The 22,631-nt window shown below is 42.8% G+C and overlaps 1 protein-coding gene across 1 annotated transcript in view; it reads right to left on the bottom strand.

Moving 5' to 3' along the window:
• Positions 1–22,631, bottom strand: part of MOCOS (molybdenum cofactor sulfurase) — a 403,086-nt gene that overhangs the window by 221,737 nt on the left and 158,718 nt on the right. Inside the window, exon 4 of the mRNA XM_073332641.2 lies at positions 21,219–21,860. Coding sequence (XP_073188742.1) covers positions 21,219–21,860 — 642 coding nt within the window. The remainder of the gene's footprint in view (positions 1–21,218; positions 21,861–22,631) is intronic.

Here is a 22,631-nt window from a genome sequence, read left to right as displayed (position 1 = left end):
TGAGGAGGGAGCAGGGCCTTGTCAGATGCTCATCTGATGCTCCTGGAAGTTGGTTTGCAGAACCAGACCCCAAAGTTCTCACTTTTTAGAGTCTATTTTTATAGGAATTTCTTCCTATGCCAGTCTATGGGAATTGCTTCATCATGCTGTTGCTGAATCAATCAGCAGATAGCACATTCCTGACAGCTCCGTGCTGCTAGATGTTATCTTGTTCTTTGGTTCTCCCATTCTTGAGGCTGTTGGGTGGATTCCAGTCTGCCCTCCAGGGGGGGCGGGGCTCTGGTTATTTCCACTTGACGCCTTCTTCAGCCGATGGACACTGGATTCTTAGGCTGGCACCTCCCTGATCATTCAGTTATTATCCACACCAAGCATCCATCCACATACATCCCCTATCTCTATTTTAATCACAATTGTTAATCCAACAAAAGGGCGGGGAGTCTCTGGGTGCTGTTTCTGTTGTTACAGAGTATTGCTTTGAGTCTCTCTCTCTGTGAATTGCTTTGAGAACAGACTCAGTCTTAGAATGTACTAACACAATTAGCAGCTTGCAAGTTTCACACATAGAGGGAGAGAAACAGTACCAAAAACCAAGAGACCTCTTAATTAGTAATACCCTGGAATTTAAACTATGGGGAATCAAACTCATTTGTGATTTTAATACAGAACTTCTTTAATATGATCCAACAGAGAAGCGGGTGGCTACTGCCATCTGGAAGCTGGCAACTCCAGACAGCTACAGATCGGTCGCTAAGCGGTTTGGAGTGGGAAAGTCGACCGTTGGAATCATGTTGATGCAAGTTTGTAGGGCCATTAATCGCATCCTGCTCAGAAGAACCGTAACACTGGGTAATGTGCATGACATTGTGGCTAGCTTTGCACAAATGGGTTTCCCTAACTGTGGAGGGGCGATAGATGGGACATATATTCCAATTCTGGCACCAGCCCACCTAGCCTCCAAGTATGTTAATCGGAAGGGCTATTTCTCTATGGTTCTCCAGGCGCTTGTGGATCACTGTGGGCGTTTCATTGACATTAATGCAGGCTGGCCCGGAAAGGTGCATGACGCACGCATCTTTCAGAATACTGGCCTGTTCAGGAAGCTGCAAGCTGGGACTTTTTTCCCAGACCAGAAGATTACCGTAGGGGAAGTCAACATGCCCATTGTGATCCTTAGAGACTCCGCTTACCCTTGAATGCCGTGGCTCACGAAACCCTACACAGGGAGCCTTGACAGCAGCAAGGAGCAGTTCAACAACAGGCTGAGCCAGTGCAGAATGACTGTGGAGTGTGCTTTTGGCTGTTTAAAGGGCCGCTGGCACTCTCTATATGGGAAGCTGGACCTGGCCGATAACAGCATCCTGCGGTTATATCTGTGTGCTGTACCCTCCATAACATTTGTGAAGGGAAGGGTGAAAGATTCACTCAGGCATGGAACTCGGAGGTTCAACACCTTGAGGCTGAATTTGAACAGCCAGAGACCAGGGCTATTAGAGGGGCCCAGCATGGGGCTACAAGGATTAGGGATGCCTTGAGGGAGTAATTTGAGGCTGAAAGCCACCAATAATATCTGGTGCCCTGCACAGGAGTGAAGTGCAGTGGTTCCAATGTTAGTAGGAATCTGTATTTGCTACGTATGATACACTGACTTGCAGTGCCTGTTGCTTTCCTGGGATAAGGTATCTTTTTACGTTATACAATAATAAAGAAGGTTTTCAAAAAAAAATCCATTTAATGAAAAGAAAATGCATTTATTGAAAAGAAACAACTGCTTGGGAAACACAAAGGGCAAGGGGGTGGGGTGGGGAACGGTACAGTCACAGGTTTGCGTATGTCCTGTTATTCTACTCAGACTCCCTATTTGGAGTGCTGTGCAATGAGTGCTGCACTTCAGGATGGCTATACCGCATGGTGATGGGGGTTGAGTGCAGTGGGTAAGGGTCGTAGTTTTCAGGGCTGGGTGGTGAAGCTATAGGTGTTGGAGGCAGCTGGTGGCGATAAGAACCCTGACGTTGGGGAAAGTGGGTTGCAGGTGACATGGGGGCACAAGGGAAAGAGTTTTGGGACAAGGGCTGCAGTGGGGGGTGGGCACGGTAGTGCTCCACCTACATGGCTACGAGTGCCTTGCTCGAGTCCTCTTCGCGCTCCATGATACTTATCAGCCACCCTGTGCTTCGGTGCCATCGATTCACATTCTGCTCGTGGACCCTCCTTTCACTCTCCCGCCACTCCTGCACTTTTTGATTTTCATTAAGGGAGTGCTGCATGACTTCATGCAGCATGTCCTCTTTGCTTCTACATGGCCTCTTCCTGATCCTTTGCAGCCTCTCGGATGGTGATAACACGGATGGCTGAGATCTCAAGGTTGCATCTGTAAAGGCAAAATGCAACTTAACAGATGCAACATTGTTCACACCAGACAGAGCAATGATTCCACCGTACTTAAGGAGGGCAAGCACAGTCTACACAATAGCATAATTTGTCCATCCCAAAGCGAGTACACATAACTCCCGGGAGCAAAAAAAGGTGAGTAGGCACAAGATCAAGGGGGACTGATTCTTTCATGGCTGTAGTGTCCTCTGGGCCTTGGGGGGAGTCAACAGCTGCAAGGGGCCCCTATACTGAACACTGACCCCACATTTTCCACTGGAGTTCGTCCTGGAAGATATCTCGCTGCTGAGGGTAACCTGGGATGCAAGGGAGGGTCTTCTACTACAATGCGGCTTCCACCTTGGCCCATATGCATCTTGCCTGTGTGCAGCAATGGTCCCCTCACCCCTCACGGCAGAGTGGTGCAGACATGTTAACCTGATTGAGACAAGGACCACAATGGCTCTCCCACGAAACCTGCACAAGTGCATTGCCCAATTTCTGGATGAGACCTTTGAAGAGATCACTGAGGCTGATTACCGCGATGTGACAGAGCAAATCAACGCCCTATTCCGCATCTAGGCATACATGCAGCCATAACCCTCCTCGCCCCAGGAGCCCGCACCAAATAACTTCCTTCCCAAAATAAAAGCAGCTTACCGGGAGCCTCCTCTGGTGTTTGTCCTTCCCCAAGCAGTGGCCACCGCGACTGGCTAACTTCCTCCTGGCTTGAGAACAGCTCCTGGCTGCATGCATTTAGGGATGCCGGGGTGTCTTCCTCCTCCTCAGCACCCTCGCTCCCGCTTTGCTCCTCCTCCTCCTCCTCCCCCCTTGTTGGACTGTGCTCTGAAGTGTCCATGGTGGTACTCAGAGTGGAGGTGGGGTCGCGCCCAAGTATCGCATCCAGCTCTTTGTAGAAACGGCAGGTCGTGGGGGCAGCACTGGAGCGGCTGTTTGCCTCGCGGGCTTTGTGGTAGGCATTCCGCAACTTCTCACTTTAACCCTGCACTGCAGTGCGTCCAGGTCATGGCCCCTTTCCATCATGTCCCTTGATATCTGCCAGAAGGTATCGTAATCTCTATGGCTGGAGTGCAGCTGGGACTGGAAAGCTTCCTTCCCCCAAACACTGATGAGGTCCAGCACCCCGCCATTGCTCCATACTGGGGATTGCCTGGCACGTGGAGGCGTGGTCACCTGGAAAGATTCACTGAGAGCACTCCACGCCTGGCTGAGCAAACAGGAAGGGGATTTTCAAAATTCCCAGAGAATTTAAAGGGCAGGTCTGGCAGTTGGTCACCTGAGGGCAGGGCAGTAGAGCTCGAAGTGCTGACCAGAGTGGCTAGAACAGGCATTGTGGGACACTTCTGGAGGCCAATCACAGCGCACTAACAGACCAGGGCGTCCACACTAGTGCTGTGGCACTCCAGCAGGGGCGCATCAAACGTTATTCAACTCACCGAGGTGGAGTACCAGGAATGCTCTAGCCGTGGAGTCAGAGCGCTTTACGTGCCTTGCCAGTGTGGATGCATCATGAGTTAGAGCGCACTGGGATGCTTTAATGCGCTCTAACTCGCAAGTGTAGCCATGCCCTAAGAATTACTTCCCCAAAGGAAGGTAGGTATGTCTCTTTTTTACTGCTTTGTCTTCAGACAATACATTTGGCTAAGTTCGGTTATTTGGTTTCTTGAACATTTTTAAGAATGAACTGCGAGTGTCGTCAAACAATTAGCTACACCTTTGAATCAATGTACTCAGTGTCACTAAAGTTGGCAGAATCTGGTTCTTAAAAAGAGTAAATGAGGCACAAAAATTTTACCTCTATCATCTATAGAGTTAGAGAGACAGGGCTGGTGGGAATGAGAAGGATTGGAAGCTGAGAGACAAATGACGGGTCTGGGACCCAAGAAAATTTAAAATAAATATGTACCCCAAATGACAGCCTTGATATTCATTGTAGAGTGGCAGCTGCATGGAGTCTGTTACAGCTTCCTGATTCAAAACAACACAGCTCACTGCAAGTTAGACACAGGGTCTGCTTTAGCTTAGGTCAATGGCAGATTGAATAAAGTGCAACCCTGCTTTGCCATACACACTGCCCCTCATATTGCTGGAGTGTCCCATCCCTTCCACTTTTATAGGGGTTGACTGACATAGCCACCTCTACCGGCACAAAGAGGAGACTCTCCTCTGGCCTTAGAGCAAAGTATCCTTAGCTGACCAGAGAATCTGGCCCTATGATTTTTAAAAAGCATATAATTGTATTCTACATATTAGCAGGTTTATAAAATGTATTGTACAACAACAGTACTGACTTTATTTTTTTCCCCATGGCTCTTTTGGAGTCTACCGCTCTGTATATAGCAGTAGGGATATATTACTGACCACTTGACCAGGATAGTGATAATGACTGTGAAATGCTCAGGGAGATTAGAGAGGCTATAAAAATAAAAAACTCAATAATAATGGGGGATTTCAGCTATCCCCATATTGACTGGGTATCAGGATGGGATGCAGAGATAAAGTTTCTTGATACCTTAAATGACTGCTTCTTGGAGCAGCTAGTCCTGAAACCCACAAGAGGAGAGACAATTCTTGATCTAGTCCTAAGTGGAGCACAGGATCAGGTCCCAGAAGTTAATATAGCTAGACCGCCTGGTAATAGGGACCATAATATAATTAAATTTAACATCCCTGTGGCGGAGAAAACAGCACAGCTGCCCAACACTGTAGCATTTAATTTCAGAAAGGAGGACTACACAAAAATGAGGACATTTGTTAAAATAAAATAAAAGGTAAATAAAAGAAAATAAAAGGTACAGTGCCAAAAGCTAAATTCCTGCAGGCTGCATGGAAACTTTTTAAAGACACCATAATAGAGGCTAAACTTAAATGTATACCCCAAATTAAAAAGCATAGTAAGAGAACCAAAAAAATGCCACTGTGGCTAAACAAAGGAAAAGAAGCAGTGAGAGAAAAAGGCATCCTTTAAAAAGTGGAAGTTAAATCCTAGTGAGGAAAATAGAAAGGAGCATAAACTCTCGCAAATGAAGTGTACAAATATAATTAGGAAGGCCAAAAAAGAATTTGAAGAACTGCTAGCCAAAGACTCAAAAAGGAATAGCAATTTTTTTTTAACAAGTATATCAGAAGCAGGAAGCCTGCTCAACAACCAGTGGCACCACTGGACAATCAAGATGCTAATGGAGCACTCAAGGATGATAAGGCCATTGCGGAGAAACTAAATTAATTCTTTGCATTGGTCTTCATGACCGAGGATTGGAGGGAGATTCCCAAAGGTTTTGAAACAAATTGATAAAGAAAACAGTAATAAGTCACCAGGACCAGATAGTATTCACCCAAGAGATCTGAAGGAACTCAAATGTGAAATTGCAAAGCTACTAACTGTAGTTTGTTACCTATCATTTAAATCAGATTCTGTACCAAATGACTGGAGGATAGCTAATGTGACGCCAATTTTTAAAAAGAGGTGATCCCAGCAATTACAGGCCGGTAAGCCTGACTTCAGTACCAGGCAAACTGGCTGAAACTATAGTAAAGAACAAAATTTTCAGACACATAGATGAGCATAAGTTGTTGGGGAAAAGTCAACATGGTTTTTGTAGAAGGAAATCATGCTTCACCAATCTATTAGAATTCTTAGAGGGGGTCAACAAGCATGTGGACCAGGGGGGTCCAGTGGATACAATGTACTTGGATTTTCAGAAAGCCTTTGACAAGGTCCCTTACCAAAGGCTCTTAAGCAAAGTAAGCTATCATGGGATAAGAGGGAAGGTCCTTTGATGGATTGGTAACTGGTTAAAAGATAGGAAACAAAGGGTAGGAATAAATGGTCCGTTTTCAGAATGGAGAGAGGTAAATAGTGGAGTCCCTCAGGAGTCTGTACTGGGACCAGTCCTATTCAACATATTCATAAATGATCTGGAAAAAGGGGTAAACAGTGAGATGCCAAAATCTGCAGATGATACAAAACTACTCAAGATAGTTAAGTCCCAGGCAGACTGCAAAGAGCTACAAAAGGATCTCACAAAACTGGGTAACGGGGCAACAAAATGGCAGATGAAATTCAACGATGATAAATGCAAAGTAATGCACATTGGAAAACATAATCCCAACTCTCTCTTTCTCTATATATAAAAAAAATGATGGGGTCTAAATTAGCTGTTACCACTCCAGAAAGAGATCTTGGAGTCATTGTGGATAGTTCTCTGAAATCATCCACTCAATCTGCAGCGTCAGTCAAAAAAGCTAACAGAATGTTGAGCATCATTAAGAAAGGGATAGATAATAAGACAGAAAATATCATATTGCCTCTATATAAATCCATGGTATTCCCACATCTTGAATACTGCATGTAGATGTGGTCACCCCATTTCAAAAAAGATATATTGGAATTGGGAAAGGTTCAGAAAAGGGCAACAAAAATTATTAAGAGTATGGAACGGCTTCCGTATGAGAAGAGATTAAAAAGACTGGGACTTTTCAGCTTGGAAAAGAGATGACAAAGGGGGGATATGATTGAGGTCTATAAAATCATGACTGGTGCAGAGAGAGTAGATAAGAAAGTGTTAATTACTCCTTCTCGTAACACAAAAACAAGGGGTCACCAAATGAAATTAATGGGCATCGGGTTTAAAACAAAGGAAGTATTTTTTCACACAATGCAGTCAACCTGTTGAACTCCTTGCCAGAGGATGTTGTGAAGGCCAAGACTATAACAGGGTTCAAAAAAGCACGAGGTAAGTTCATGGAAGAAAGGTCCATCAATGCCTATTATACAGGATGGGCAGGGATGGTGTCCCTAGCCTCTGTTTGCCAGAAGCTAGGAATGGGCGATGGGGATGGATCACTTGATGATGACCTGTTCTGTTCATTCCCTCTGGGGCACTTGGCTCTGGCCACTGTTGGAAGACAGGATACTGGGCTAGATGGACCTTTGGTCTGACCCAGTATGGCTGTTCTTATGTTCACCCTCTGCCCTATAGCTAGACATCATCTTGAGCACTCTGTGTGAACAGCAGTGAAAGATTTGCCCACCGTTGGCTGATATGTGTTTTCAATATTCAGCATGTACCCTAAGCATAGTAGTATTCCGGGTGATTATTTCTCAGTAATAAAGCTGCATTATTGCCTGAAAATGCAGAGGGACATAACACAATCACAATAAATCCACAGTACAATTCACCGAAAATGTAAATATATAAATAAAGAAATCCTCAAGGGGTTGAATATTCAAGTAGGAAAGGCACTGTTGATAAATAAAGGAAGGGGTTCTCTGTATTGCATGCATACCTTTTATTTGGTCACTTAGGGCATGTCTACACTGGAATTTTGCTTGTGTTTTAACTAGAGTTACTGTTGTTGACTGCCAGTCAACCTGAGTTAGCTAACCTATTTGTAGGTGCTAGTCTAGATTAGAGGTGGGTGACATTTTTCAACCGAAAATCAATGGGATTTAGGTGCCTCTGAGGATCTGGGAATATGTCTGCACAATTTATTAATTCCATGTGAGATTATGAACCCTGTGTATCTGTGTCGGGGTGAAAATTTCATTTTGAATGTGCAGCCTTTTGTCTTTTCTATTGTCTGTTTGCCTCCATGTTGGGGTAAGATTCCAAAGGCTGGTGGCAAAAGAATAACAATAGGAGGTAGTTGACACTAACTACCCAATTGTTAGAAATCTACTCACTCTAGACAAAAGACTGGTCCCTTCCCAGGAAGTCACCTTAACCACAAAGTCACCTGGCAGGGGATTGTACTCACGCGGGGATGTGGGAAAGGGTGTCACCTGACACAGGGTGCTATAGGTTTTAAAGGGGCAGAAGTTGGTCTTAGTGGGACAATTTTCTCCAGTCCATGAGGGAGAGACCACTCTCTTCATAGTGCATCCTGCACGAGGCAGGGGACAACCTGCCTGCCTAGCTTCCTGGACCCAGGTTGTCCCCCAAAGACTCCATAGGAAAGGGTGAAATAGCAGGTGACGTGTGTAGAGCTTGTTGTTTTGTATGACTAGTACTCTCCTGTGCTTTACATGATTAAGTATAAAAGTGCATAAAGGTATTAAACTCCTGTGCAAAGTGTGTGACTGTGTATTAACTGCTTCACAACTGCTGCATGCCCCTGAGAGAGTTAAACAGTAAACCAGAAGCTTCACACCTTTTGGGTGGAGTTCTGGGAGAGAAACTAGGGTATCTTGGGGGTCAGTGCTGGTCCTGGGGACCTAGAGCAAGTCAGATGAGGAGCCCCATTTCAGAGAAGGGATAGCAGACTGAGAGCCACTGCCCAGGAAATGTACCAGAGAGGCCCAGATCTGCAGACTGCTGAGGCTCCAGAAGCTTAACACATCCTAGGGAACCCAGAACAGCAAAGGTTTGGATTCTCCTTGCCACAGCAGCCCTAGTGGGTGCAGAGGAGGTGGTGCTCGCTAGGCACTGTCACAGATCCTAACTCAGGTGCTTTTATAAATCAGATTGGGCAGCAATCTGTCTCCTTGGGAACCTACATCTGACCTCTTGCTTTAGTTTTCTGAGTGACAGGGCAGAGTCTCCTTGGGCAATTGGGGCAAATTCTGCCCAGGAGCATGCACAAGGGGGGCCAAGCAGGGGCATGGAGCCCTCCAATAATCATCTCCACCACAGCCCATAGCTTCTGCCATAGCTCCTGCCCCAGGAGTCCCTCCCACGAATCTGCTAGGGTGGGAATCAGGTTAAGTGTGGCTGAAGAGATGTGCTTGGGAAAAGCCCTGCAGCTAGCACTCTCGCTGAGCCCCACTAGATGGCACCAGGAGCAGGGAAGCTGGGCTGGTAGCACAGTCTGCGAGATGGGGTGCGGGAAGCAGGGCCCAGGGCATTGGGTAGGGGCCGGTGTTTAAAGTGCCCCCCCCCCTGCAAAAGTAGTCACATTTAAATCCCTGCGCACACCCCTGATTCTGCCTCTTTCTCCAACCTGGCCCAAAGTCATCATACCACAAACTCAACCTTAAGATTAACTAGAAAATCAGATTTTTTTTATTATTAAAAGAAAACAAATGTGGAGTTATATATGGGATTTCAAATGAGGTATTGTCGGGATGAGAGCAAGACTTGAAGGAAAGGAATTCCAATGCACACCTATACTTGATTTTTCTCTTTGATCAAATTTAGATAAGGGAGTTTTGCCTGAGCAAGGATGTGTGTTTGCAATCACAATAGCAAGTTGTCATGATACATGTTTGACCATGTGGTGTTCCTACTCTCAAATTAGAATCAAGTCTTCACCTTCAATCTCTTGGAGAAGCTTTAAAAGAGAAGCTGTAAACCTCTAAAAAGATGACAGACTAAATTGTAAGAGGCTTTCTGGTACATATTTACACTTGAAGCAGAGAAGGAAAAGAGTAATAGGTCAGCTGAATGTATATTAACTCAGCAAGCAAAACGTCCCTGTTCCTTTTTACACCTTTTGTTTTAGAGTGAATTTGGTGGTGGTTGTGAAAGCTGACAGAGTGATACCTCTGGAAATTGAAGTGCTTTATTTATCCTTAGAACAGGGACAGCAGCAGCATGAGCTTCCTACACTGCTCAGCTCAGGCGCGACAGTCCTGTCAGCTGTCAGGGGAGGATAGTTCATTTTCTGCAGCCTGGTCAGTCCTTGATGTCTCTGTTGATGCTGCCAAGTGCCAACAAGACTGTCAACAGTAGTGGTCGTTTCATAATGGTTTCTAATCAACTAGAAACTGGACTGAGACCACCAGTACATTCTACAAAGGCCTTTAAAAGACCCATCAAATAGTTTTTGCTAACTTCCAACTAGAGATGCATTTGAACTGGTGACCTAGAGACAGGACCGGATTAAGCTTTTGTGGGCCCGACACCAAACATTTTTGTGGGCCCCCATGGGGAACGGATTATAAAAGACAGGAGATTGACACACAAGTTGTCTGACACAGCACACAGGTTTTATTTAAAAATTTAAGTTGCAGATGGAGGTGGCTGCCACTAGGGTACTAGCAATGGCAGCCCTAGGGCAAAAAGAATACACACAAGTGTACATAAAATAAATTATACAGTAAAAGAAAATATACAAAATAAAACACCGTGGGTAAAAACAGCTAACAAAAGCTAAACCTGGCCAAAACAGTAGCCAAGTGCTGCTCCCACTAAAAGGCAACCTTCACACTATTGCACCATTTCTCATAGGAACTACCAAGATTTGAATTAATTTTTTGTATGAAATTGGGGCAGACATAAAACTGTTTTAAAATAAAAAATATGAAAAACTTTAATACATTTTATTTAGTGCCATTATTCATATTAGTCTTGCTTCAGATAAGTAATTTGCATATTACATAAAAAGTATTAACATGAATAACTTACTCAACAAAACCATTGCATGTAGCTATTGTTCTATTTACAGAGATGAAAAATTTCTTCAGATTTTTCAGCATGCCTTTGCTGCAGCAAATGTTTCAATTAAACGGGAGAAGTCTATAGAGTAAGACTATCAAGTCTTTCTTGAACCACTGTAGCACTTTTTAGACTTTTTAAATGTGAAAAAGACCTTTCTCCATTGCAGTTTGAGACTGGTAGTGTCACTTAAATGCGTAGTGCAGTAAAGACATTTGGAAAGGCTGCTTGCAAATTATGCATGTTCATTATGGTCAGCATTTGCAGTGATATAGGCAGAGCTTGTGATAATGGCTTGGAGGCAAGTTGCTTTACAAGTGAGCATCACTGTACCCATTTTTCAGAGATCTTTTAATTGAGTTCATCTGAATAGAATTCAATTAAACTTCTGAGAGACTCCTTAACAGCAGTACTCAAAAGGTCAAAGCAAAGCTGGGCGGGTCATGTAGTCCACAAGCAAGACAAGAGATGGACAACCCACATCAGTGACTGGATCCCCAGAGACCACAAGTGATTGCTGGGCAGACTGAAAACGCGCTGGGCTGATCCCATGACAAAACTCTTTGGCCAGAAATGGAAAGAACATGCTCACAACAAAATAGAATGGTGTGGTATCCATTTGCATTCATGGAGGGATGGACGAGGACAAGTCGGACAAAGGAGACTGTCAAGGTCACCTGTTAAAAAACAGAAACTGTTGTTTAGTTCTGAACATGCATGAATTCTTCTGTTGAGATGGCTGACAAGTGAGTCAACTATGGCAGAGAATGATTCAACTTTGAACTTCTCTTCACCAGTCAGCATGACAGCAGGGTCTTCACTATCATCCATAGGTGCTAGAACAATTTTTATAGTGGGGGTGCTGATATACAGGGTTTATAGTTTTGTTCAATGGCTATGATGGAAATCACTTCAAACCAGCGGGTGCTGCCACACCCCCAACATTCCTAGTTCCAGCACCTATGCTATCATCAGCCATATGCTTTGGATGATGTTACCACTTTAATTGAAAGTTAGTTGTAGAACTTAAAGGGGTCACAAATTCATGGTATTCCTCAAAAATTTTCCGTTGTGCTGCGACAAACTCAGATAGTCACCCCAGCAGTGCCAAGCTGTGCCTAAGTCCATTGTTTGAGACTGCAGAAGTTGACTTGTTTTGTTTATTCTTGTAAGGATACTACTCCAAACTGTTGTCAAAAATGCAGTCTCCAACTGATCCATGGTTTCAGCTAATGGGTTTGCCTCTGCTTGTGTGTCACTCTTCTGCAGAGTGTCCACACCAAGAGCCTGAGGCACAGATCTGTAGCTTTTGTGGTTGCATGATAAACTGCAAAGTGCATCCGCTCAAGCTGACCACCTTGTGTCACTGAGGCACTTGGGGAAAAGTTTTCTCTTACTGGCCTCAGATGTCTCCTCATTCAGAGAATCTCACTAGAGGCTCCAGCGATAAGTTGATCCTCAGAAAAAACACAATGTTTTTGGACAAATCAAAAAAATTTAATTACATCAGTGCATGACTCTGCAGCAAGAACACCACATAGATCAAGTGAGTGGGTCATGCATGGGATGTACACTGCTTTCTTGTTGACCGCAGTTACCCGAGCTTGCACAGCAGAATAAGTGTCAGACATGTTACTAGCATTGTTGTATGTGTGACCTCTGCAGTCCTTTAGATTGATATTTAGTGCATCACTTAGGGTTTCATGGATGAAATTAAACAGATGAAGACCTGTATGCGGATGTAATTGGAAAAATTCCAGAACTGTTCCACAGGTGTACAGTTATTCAGCACATAGCATACAGTAAATGTCAGCTGATCAGTATGGCTAATATCTGGCATGGAATCAATGCTGGCAGGCCAGCAAAGGGTCGTACTCTGCTAAGAACTCTAAGCAGCCAAGGAAGTTGCTACTATTAAGACAGCCAAAGATTTTATTAGTCCCTCTCAGTGGCAGACCTTGTTTTGTCAGAAATGTTATTGCTGATATGACTTGCTTCAACACTGTCCAGTAATTTCTTTCTTCAATATATGCACCTGCTATATGTTTATCAAGGGTTTGAGTCTTTGATAAACACATTGTATAAGTTTCAGAGTAAAAGCCGTGTTAGTCTGTATTCACAAAAAGAAAAGGAGTACTTGTGGCACCTTAGAGACTAACCAATTTATTTGAGCATGAGCTTTCGTGAGCTACAGCTCACTTCATCGGATGCATACCGTGGAAACTGCAGCAGACATTATATACACACAGAGATCATGAAACAATACCTCCTCCCACCCCACTGTCCTGCTGGTAATAGCTTATCTAAAGTGATCATCAAGTTGGGCCATTTCCAGCACAAATCCAGGTTTTCTCACCCTCCACCCCCCCACACACAAACTCACTCTCCTGCTGGTAATAGCCCATCCAAAGTGACAACTCTCTTCACAATGTGTATGATAATCAAGGTGGGCCATTTCCTGCACAAATCCAGGTTCTCTCACCCCCCTCCAAAAACCACACACACAAACTCACTCTCCTGCTGGTAATAGCTTATCCAAAGTGACCACTCTCCCTACAATGTGCATGATAATCAAGGTGGGCCATTTCCAGCACAAATCCAGGTTTTCTCACCCCCCCACCCCCATACACACACAAACTCACTCTCCTGCTGGTAATAGCTCATCCAAAGTGACCACTCTCCCTACAATGTGCATGATAATCAAGGTAGGCCATTTCCAGCACAAATCCAGGTTTTCTCACCCCCCCACCCCCATACACACACAAACTCACTCTCCTGCTGGTAATAGCTCATCCAAAGTGACCACTCTCCCTACAATGTGCATGGTAAACAAGGTGAGCCATTTCCAGCACAAATCCAGGCTCTCTCACCCCCCCCCCTTTTCCCGGGGACACACACACAAACTCACTCTCCTGCTGGCAATAGCTCATCCAAACTGACCACTCTCCAAGTTTAAATCCAAGTTTAACCAGAACGTCTGGGAGCGGGGGTAGGAAAAAACAAGGGGAAATAGGCTACCTTGCATCATGACTTAGCCACTCCCAGTCTCTATTTAAGCCTAAATTAATAGTATCCAATTTGCAAATGAATTCCAATTCAGCAGTTTCTCACTGGAGTCTGGATTTGAAGTTTTTTTGTTTTAAGATAGCGACCTTCATGTCTGTGATTGTGTGACCAGAGAGATTGAAGTGTTCTCCGACTGGTTTATGAATGTTATAATTCTTGACATCTGATTTGTGTCCATTTATTCTTTTACGTAGAGACTGTCCAGTTTGACCAATGTAAATGGCAGAGGGGCATTGCTGGCACATGATGGCATATATCACATTGGTGGATGTGCAGGTGAACGAGCCTCTGATAGTGTGGCTGATGTTATTAGGCCCTGTGATGGTGTCCCCTGAATAGATATGTGGGCACAGTTGGCAACGGGCTTTGTTGCAAGGATAAGTTCCTGGGTTAGTGGTTCTGTTGTGTGGTATGTGGTTGTTGGTGAGTATTTGCTTCAGGTTGGGGGGCTGTCTGTAGGCAAGGACTGGCCTGTCTCCCAAGATTTGTGAGAGTGTTGGGTCATCCTTCAGGATAGGTTGTAGATCCTTGATAATGCGTTGGAGGGGTTTTAGTTGGGGGCTGAAGGTGACGGCTAGTGGTGTTCTGTTATTTTCTTTGTTAGGCCTGTCCTGTAGTAGGTGACTTCTGGGAACTCTTCTGGCTCTATCAATCTGTTTCTTCACTTCCGCAGGTGGGTATTGTAGTTGTAAGAAAGCTTGACAGAGATCTTGTAGGTGTTTGTCTCTGTCTGAGGGGTTGGAGCAAATGCGGTTGTATCGCAGAGCTTGGCTGTAGATGATGGATCGTGTGGTGTGGTCAGGGTGAAAGCTGGAGGCATGCAGGTAGGAATAGCGGTCAGTAGGTTTCCGGTATAGGGTGGTGTTTATGTGACCATTGTTTATTAGCACTGTAGTGTCCAGGAAGTGGATCTCTTGTGTGGACTGGACCAGGCTGAGGTTGATGGTGGGATGGAAATTGTTGAAATCATGGTGGAATTCCTCAAGGGCTTCTTTTCCATGGGTCCAGATGATGAAGATGTCATCAATATAGCGCAAGTAGAGTAGGGGCGTTAGGGGACGAGAGCTGAGGAAGCGTTGTTCTAAGTCAGCCATAAAAATGTTGGCATACTGTGGGGCCATGCAGGTACCCATAGCAGTGCCGCTGATCTGAAGGTATACATTGTCCCCAAATGTAAAATAGTTATGGGTAAGGACAAAGTCACAAGGTTAGCCGTAACATTATCGGGGATAGTGTTCTTGACGGCTTGTAGTCCATCTTTGTGTGGAATGTTGGTGTAGAGGGCTTCTACATCCATAGTGGCAAGGATGGTGTTATCAGGAAGATCACCGATGGATTGTAGTTTCCTGAGGAAGTCAGTGGTGTCTCGAAGGTAGCTGGGAGTGCTGGTAGCGTAGGGCCTGAGGAGGGAGTCTACATAGCCAGACAATCCTGCTGTCAGAGTGCCAATACCTGAGATGATGGGGCGCCCAGGATTTCCAGGTTTATGGATCTTGGGTAGTAGATAGAATATCCCAGGTCGGGGTTCCAGGGGTGTGTCTGTGCGGATTTGATTTTGTGCTTTTTCAGGGAGTTTCTTGAGCAAATGCTGTAGTTTCTTTTGGTAACTCTCAGTGGGATCAGAGGGTAATGGCTTGTACAAAGTGGTGCTGGAGAGCTGCCGAGCAGCCTTTTGTTCATATTCCGACCTATTCATGATGACAACAGCACCTCCTTTGTCAGCCTTTTTGATTATGATGTCAGAGTTGTTTCTGAGGCTGTGGATGGCATTGCGTTCCACATGGCTGAGGTTATGGGGCAAGTGATGCTGCTTTTCCACAATTTCAGCCCGTGCACGTCAGCGGAAGCACTCTATGTAGAAGTATTGTATAAGGGGCGAGAGCTTGTCGGTGCTCAGTAGAACTTTCATGGTCACCAAGTCTGCCAATGTGATCCCATGAACCAAATCCTCTCTTGGCTAGTGCAGATGTGCTGTTCAGAGAAAACAATTTGCACACAAAACAGAAGACATAGCCAGTCAATGGCGAGTATATGAGCCAAGGTCTTTCAATAGTTTCAACATTCGGGGACACTTGTTTGAAGGCTATATCCCAGAATTTCCTAAAATCAAAAACATTTAAATATTAATGCATACTCTCCAACATTTGAGATGAAAAAAGGCACACTAGTGGGACATTAAGAGAGTAAGCTGCTCATAGTATAGTAGTGAGCAACCTAGAACGTACATTTTTACATTTAGATACAACAAAAATCTGTTTATTTCAATTGTCTCACAAAATTAATGGTTAAGTCAACCCCTGCTGGAAAAACTTGATCTCATAAAATGACTCAATATATATATAAAAAAGCATAAAAAGTTATAATTACCTTGTTCTATCCTTATGTGGTCTTGATGACATTGAATATTTTCCATCACAATTTCGGAAGAAATTGGGGCCCATGTCTATGCAGTACTGTTGAGTGAAAACATCAACAGTCCACAGGGCAGCATCAGAGGAAGGTAATCGTGATGGTGTATTTTGCAGCAGCAGGTTATTGCTGTGTTCTTTATTTGGCAAAAGGATTCAATTAGAAGAAACAGCATGTTCTTCAGAGTCATGATCAATGTAGGTGGCACCTGCTGCCATACTAGTATAATCAATTACATGCTCATCATCGTTACAAGTACTGCTAGTATTATTAATATAATCACTGAGAGTCTCTGTACTGTTATTAATGAAGTAACTGCTTAAGCAATGCAGTTTTGCATTCTGATCTTCTGATTCTGCTTTACACTTCCATTTGTGAGTGCCACTTAAATGTTTTTTCATAATTATTTTATTTATCACTTGGACTTGTTCATTCATTCTATGTTTATAGTTTCCTGCTCTGCACCTCATCCGTGCCTGCAGTAGACTGCAGTACGTGCATACGCACATTACACCATTGACAGTGTGACTAAATGCGCCTTACTGTAAATGATTGCAGTGCAGAAATAAAATGTAAACTACAATACCATAACAATATGATTATGTGCACGTAAAATATGCATACACTTTTCAAATAGTTTGTTTTTAAAAATGTAGCACCAAATTCTTAATATATACACACATTCTATATTGAAGGCTATCACGATTCATGATGTGTACCCTTAAATATACATGTAGTTGCTATGGGCCCCTTCCGAGTGTGGGCCCAGTGCAACGGCACCATTGGCACCATAGTAAACCCAGTACTGCCTAGAGGTTAAAGTCTCTGTAGCTCTTTAATGATCCTTTGAGCTTTCCAGTCACCAAAATCACATTTCTTAAAGCAACTGAGGGGAGAGACAGAGTGAGAGAACATACATTAGGGATGGGTAAATTTTTCTTAGTAATTCTGTGAATTTGAAATTTAGAAAATAACAAGGATTTTTTTGGTAGGGACCTTTACCACTTTAAATACTATAGTGCTGTAGAAATAATAGAGTAACAAAAGTCTTTGAACATAAAGGACTAGCTAGAAAGGAAGAAATTTATCCAGATACAGACCCCTATACAAGCCCTATCTACAATTAAGTAAGTAAGGACAGATTGCCTTTTACTCGGTGGGCATGGACCTAGTGTACTTTTGTAGTATAGGGAAGGCAGGATTCTAGATAGAGCCATTTAGGTATTATGCCCTCACTATGTGAAACACAGGTGCATAGAAGATTCCCACTTATTGGTATGGAGAGTGTGTTTAAAGTAGAGTCGGGGAGTGGACCAGAGTATCCATCACTACATAGATCCTCTGGTCTTTTCCTCCCGCCGAGAGAAGGAGTGCAGTAGAGCTACAGGGGCTATTTACAACAGCCTGTCAGCAGAAGTAGCCTCCAAAGAGTGGATCTACTGCTGCTCCACACCCCTGAGCAGAGATTTCAGCTCCTGCAGCACTCCGCGGTACCCAGCCAAGGTAATTCGGCTACATACTGTGATCAGAACTTGCCCTTTAAGATGGGTTTGAAGTAGGAGCTAAGTAGTACATTGGTCCTTGTGTAGCCCCTGGAGTGGATGTCAGGGTACTGAATTTCAAGGTTGTTCTTAAAAGATTCATTTCTGAGTGTAACGTGCTCCCCAAACAAGCAGTTAACAGGTTGGGATACTCCAGATTAGTGGATAGACACAACCATCCTATTGACAGGTATAGAAACAGCTTCTGGTGTCTTTTAGTTAAGTGTTCCAGAATGATCAGCATCGGAATAGCAATCCCAAATACAAAGGAAAAATAGGGCAGAGGATGAATATTTTATCACTCCACACTTACTGTACAAATCATATTATGTTATTATCCCCTGCTGTGCAGAAAAAAAAAAAGACAGAAAATGAGGCTAGATTGCTGAACGACGATAATCTGTCAAGCTGTTTGATACATGGATGAAAATATAAAAAACTAAGTTTTTAAGTGTGTTTAGGGATAGGAAGAGAGATTACTACCATACAATGAGAAAAAATCAGAGGTGAATTTAAGTGAGTCTATGGAATCTAAAAGAGTCCAAGATGATGTCAATTATACCTTATTTTGGTGCTCTCAATATGGAAGTAACATCAGCAAAAGTGTATCCATAAGGCAAAAGTATCAATTGTGTCAGCCTTGAGAAGGAATGACAAGCAAGCCACTACCTTATAAATCTCCACTCAGATCTCACAGAGCCTTGCAAGGAGCCGTTTGCTTAGTAAACTAAGCCCTGATTATGTGTGGACAGGGAATTCCTTCCGCCAGATGGGTTTCCGAGATACATTTTCTAATCTACCTTGTGAATATTTTTTAGTTTAAAACAAGTTTCCTTCTGAAATAAAATATATATCTGAATATGTCTTCTTATATTCCCTCCTAGTGTGAAGCTAGCACTTTAAAAAGAACTTTTTAGCACTTTTAAGAGACTAGCACTTTAAAAATATTCAAATATCAAATGATAAAAGACAGAAGGAGCCCCAAAGAGGTGCATCTGATAATAGAAGCTGGCAGAGTTATAACTTGGCAAATGTTACTGTCTCTATGAGCACAGATGACCCTATTTGCTACAATCATGGGCCCAGAAATATGGTTAGCATATTAGCCTTATCAATGATGGCCAGGAAGTACATTTTAAACGTAACAGCTGGGTCCCAACAGTTGGATCTGTTCCAATCTTGTGACTAGAAATAACACTTACAACAAAATCTCATAACCTTGTAAAGAAATGTCTTGATAAATAGTTGAGAGATTCAGACTGAGATTTTCAAAGCCACACAGGTTCCCATTAATTTCTAATAGGAATTTAACATGCAAATTCCTGATGTAGTTTTGAAAATTTCAGCCTCAATAGTCAAAACTGTAGACAGGCATAATACCGTTACAATTCTGGCTAGCACTGACTATATGCTAAATGTGAATAACAAGAAAATATTATGAGTTCATATAATCAATAAAGGGTTAGACATCAATATTCAAACACAATGACTAAAATCCAGCATTCGGATACTCATATTGATACTTTGGTATGTGAAATGGTAATTTATGTGCTTGAGTATGCAGAGGTAGGGTCTGGGTATCTAAGGCCCCCCATATTTGAAAATTAGATGAGGAATCAAATTGGAAAATGCCCTTATTTCCAACTATGTAGTGGAAATAAATAAAACTAGCTTCTTTGGATTTAATAGGACACAGCCTCCAAAGCTCACAGTCAGAGTCTTTTAGGCAAAATAGCATGGCTGATAATAGGACTGTCAGCTGAATATTTTTGAAATAAGTGCTGTAAACAGATCTCTGTTCAATGACAGACTGACATTTTTAAAATGGCAAAAAAAATTTCAGAACATTTTATTTTACACACAGTCAGTTTCAAAGAATAACATTCTCATAACAACCAATTCCCAATTACCTCTAGAAATACAGTACTCCCTAGTTGAAATATGCATTGGTCAAATTAATGCTCATTAATACTTGGCTTTCAATGGGAGGCTGGGGTTCCCTGAGATCCTATCATTTTGGTGTCATTTACCCACACCACCACCACTACCTTCAAATACCTCCATCATACTTAGAATAAAAGAATTGTAGGACTGGAAGGAACCTCGAGAGGTCATCTAGTCCAGTCCCCTGTACCAAGGCAGGACTAAGTATTATCTAGACTATCCCTGACAAGTGTCTGTCTAACCTGCTCTTAAAAATCTCCAAAGATGGAGATTCCAACTTCTAACACTTGTTGGCCTGAGAAGCAAGAGACTGAGCTCGCTGTTGGAGATATTTTAAAAACTAAACACTAAGTGTACCTTCAGTGTCAATCATCATTCAGTGTCGATCATCATTCGGGAGATAACAAACAGCCTGCTACTATAAAATGCAGCCAAAATGAAAGTACCACTGCACACATATGGAACATTCTAAATCTAGTCTAACATACAGTTAGGTGAAGAATGCATGCAGTCGTTTGCACTATATGTAAAGCAGAGATAGGTAAATTATTACGGATACAGGCTTTTGTACAGCTGACATGTGTATGCATTATGATAGTCATTTCTATAAATGAATGACGGACATAATTGGTTTTACATACTATTCCCCTCCCCCCCTCCAACTATTGTAGTTTAATATTAAAGGCTAACCTTAAGCCTGCCCTCTGTACATTTGTGCTGGATGTGAGAAACGCTGGAGGGACCCACATCTCTTCAGTGCATCCACGTAGGTGGTTGCTAGCACTGAGGGAGTAGAGGGAAGAACCCAAATATCACTGAGCTCAGCTTTCCAGTTCCCAGAGGGGCGTGTGTCTGGGAAGAGGGGGAACGTGGCCACAGCCCCAACTTTCCTTACACGCCAACCCTCCGTTCCATCCCTGAGAACTGCTCCTCCTCTAGGCACAGCTCCTGCTCAAAGAATCACAACAGACCTTGGAATATTTGCCCAATGTAATATACTGTATTGTAAGCACAAAGACTTTTACTCTGATTAATCTCCTAGTAACAGCAATCCCAAAACCCTTTACTGGGTATACCTATGGACCTTAACTTCAAATTTAATTGTGGCCTATCACCATGTATGTCCTACTGTGGTTTATTTGTTCAGAATTTGGAGATTCCAAAAGATGGCTTTATTTCAGTGAGGTCTTCGGTTCTAAATTAAATAAAGCCATTGACTGGCTTTCATGTCACCAGTTGAATGCTTGTATTTTTACCAGTCACAACAAACTATGTCAAGCTAAGGATGGGATATTTTTAATGAGGATTTTTAATAAGAAAGGAATATTCAAATACTAAGGAACCAAGCTAGATATTGAGCTCTTTACAACTGCATACATAAATATGGATTTATTTCATAGTTTAATAAATAAGCACTGCCAGAACACACACACTTTTCTAATGCAAACAACATCCACATAAATCCTGATTTTGCGAAAGAACACATTACCTTTCTGCTACGGATGGTCTTGGGGAGTAAAATTCTTCTCCTGCAAGGTACCCAGCTGCAGTTCCACCTCCAAAATAACTTTTCCTCAAGAAGGGTGCAATTTGGTTGTTTACCAACAATGCTCCTAAACCAGTAGGGAATCCAAAGATTTTATAGAATGAAATGGGGATAAAGTCTGGTTGGTGAACTGTTAAGTCTAATGGAGAGGTACTGACATATGAAGCCGCATCCAGTAGAACAAACCACTTTCCTGGTGTTGTGATGGGGCAGAGCTTTCCTGATTTTATCTCCTGTATCCATGAAAGAGGATATTTGGTACCTGAAAAGTTGCTCTGAGCTGGATAACAGAAAACATGAGGTGTCATGCAGTTCTGTTCTTTAGCTGGTACTCTGTTTTTCTCAGATAATAAAATGTCCTTGGGTTTCACTGGAACAGATAACACATTCATCGCAGCAGTTATCCCCCTCATACCCACCACAGATGTGTGACTGTCAGTTAGGTAACAAAATCGACTGCTGGGGTGCCCCGAGCCTTCAGGTATCCAAGGGAATGTTTCTGCTACCAACTTAAGTGCAGCTGTACTTCCAGATGTGAAAATGATAGTGTAATCTTCTGCAGTTGTATTGAAGTGTTGTAATATTCTGCAAAGAAAAGAAAAAAAACAGATACCAAAGAAGTTATTTTCTTGTATTTCATATCTGTTGCGCATTGTACCAAACAGTAACATTTGGTTTTTTCTTGCTATGAATTATTTTACCCCAGGACCTAAATAAAATCTAAGTCAACAGGCCTGGCCAAGTACTGTTCACAGTTAGCAGAATGGAGTTGCACAAGTATGACTGAAGTTACTCTATTCACATTTTGCAAAAAAAGGCGCAACAGAGTTATACTGATGTCACTGTGAGCAGTGTATGTCTCAATCCTACAAAATATATACCTAACTCTGCTTGCATTGAAGACAATGGCAACATTTCCCTTTACTTAAATCGCAGTCTATGGTTGGGTGGGGTGAACTCTACATGAATTTTGCTTGAGTTCTGGTTTTGATCACAAACTTTTAATGAAAATCAAAACTGGGTGAAATTAACACGATGCAGCTGCAAGCACAATGTCTATTCACCATTTAAGCCTCACTTAATCCCAGTTTTGATGTTTTATGCATCACTTAAATCACAAAAATGCCTTCTCCTGGCCCTCCATGCAGGGTTGAATTTCACCCAATATACAGTGATGGAACACTCTATTAGGGTCTTGTATTTTTATTAAAATGAGATAAGCATGTTCTGATTTCCCCTAGTAGTTGTTGAAAAGCCAGAAGAGGCAATGTTTATTACCAACTGATAATGATAATATTTTTTTAGTTCAAGTATTGAACCAGTTTCTTTTGGATCTGAGAAATCTTAATTCAGATC

This window comes from Lepidochelys kempii, chromosome 2, assembly GCF_965140285.1.
Source record: "Lepidochelys kempii isolate rLepKem1 chromosome 2, rLepKem1.hap1, whole genome shotgun sequence".
Lineage (NCBI taxonomy): Eukaryota > Metazoa > Chordata > Testudines > Cheloniidae > Lepidochelys > Lepidochelys kempii.
Note: the sequence above shows the minus strand (reverse complement) of the source record. Positions and strands in the feature narration are given on the sequence as shown.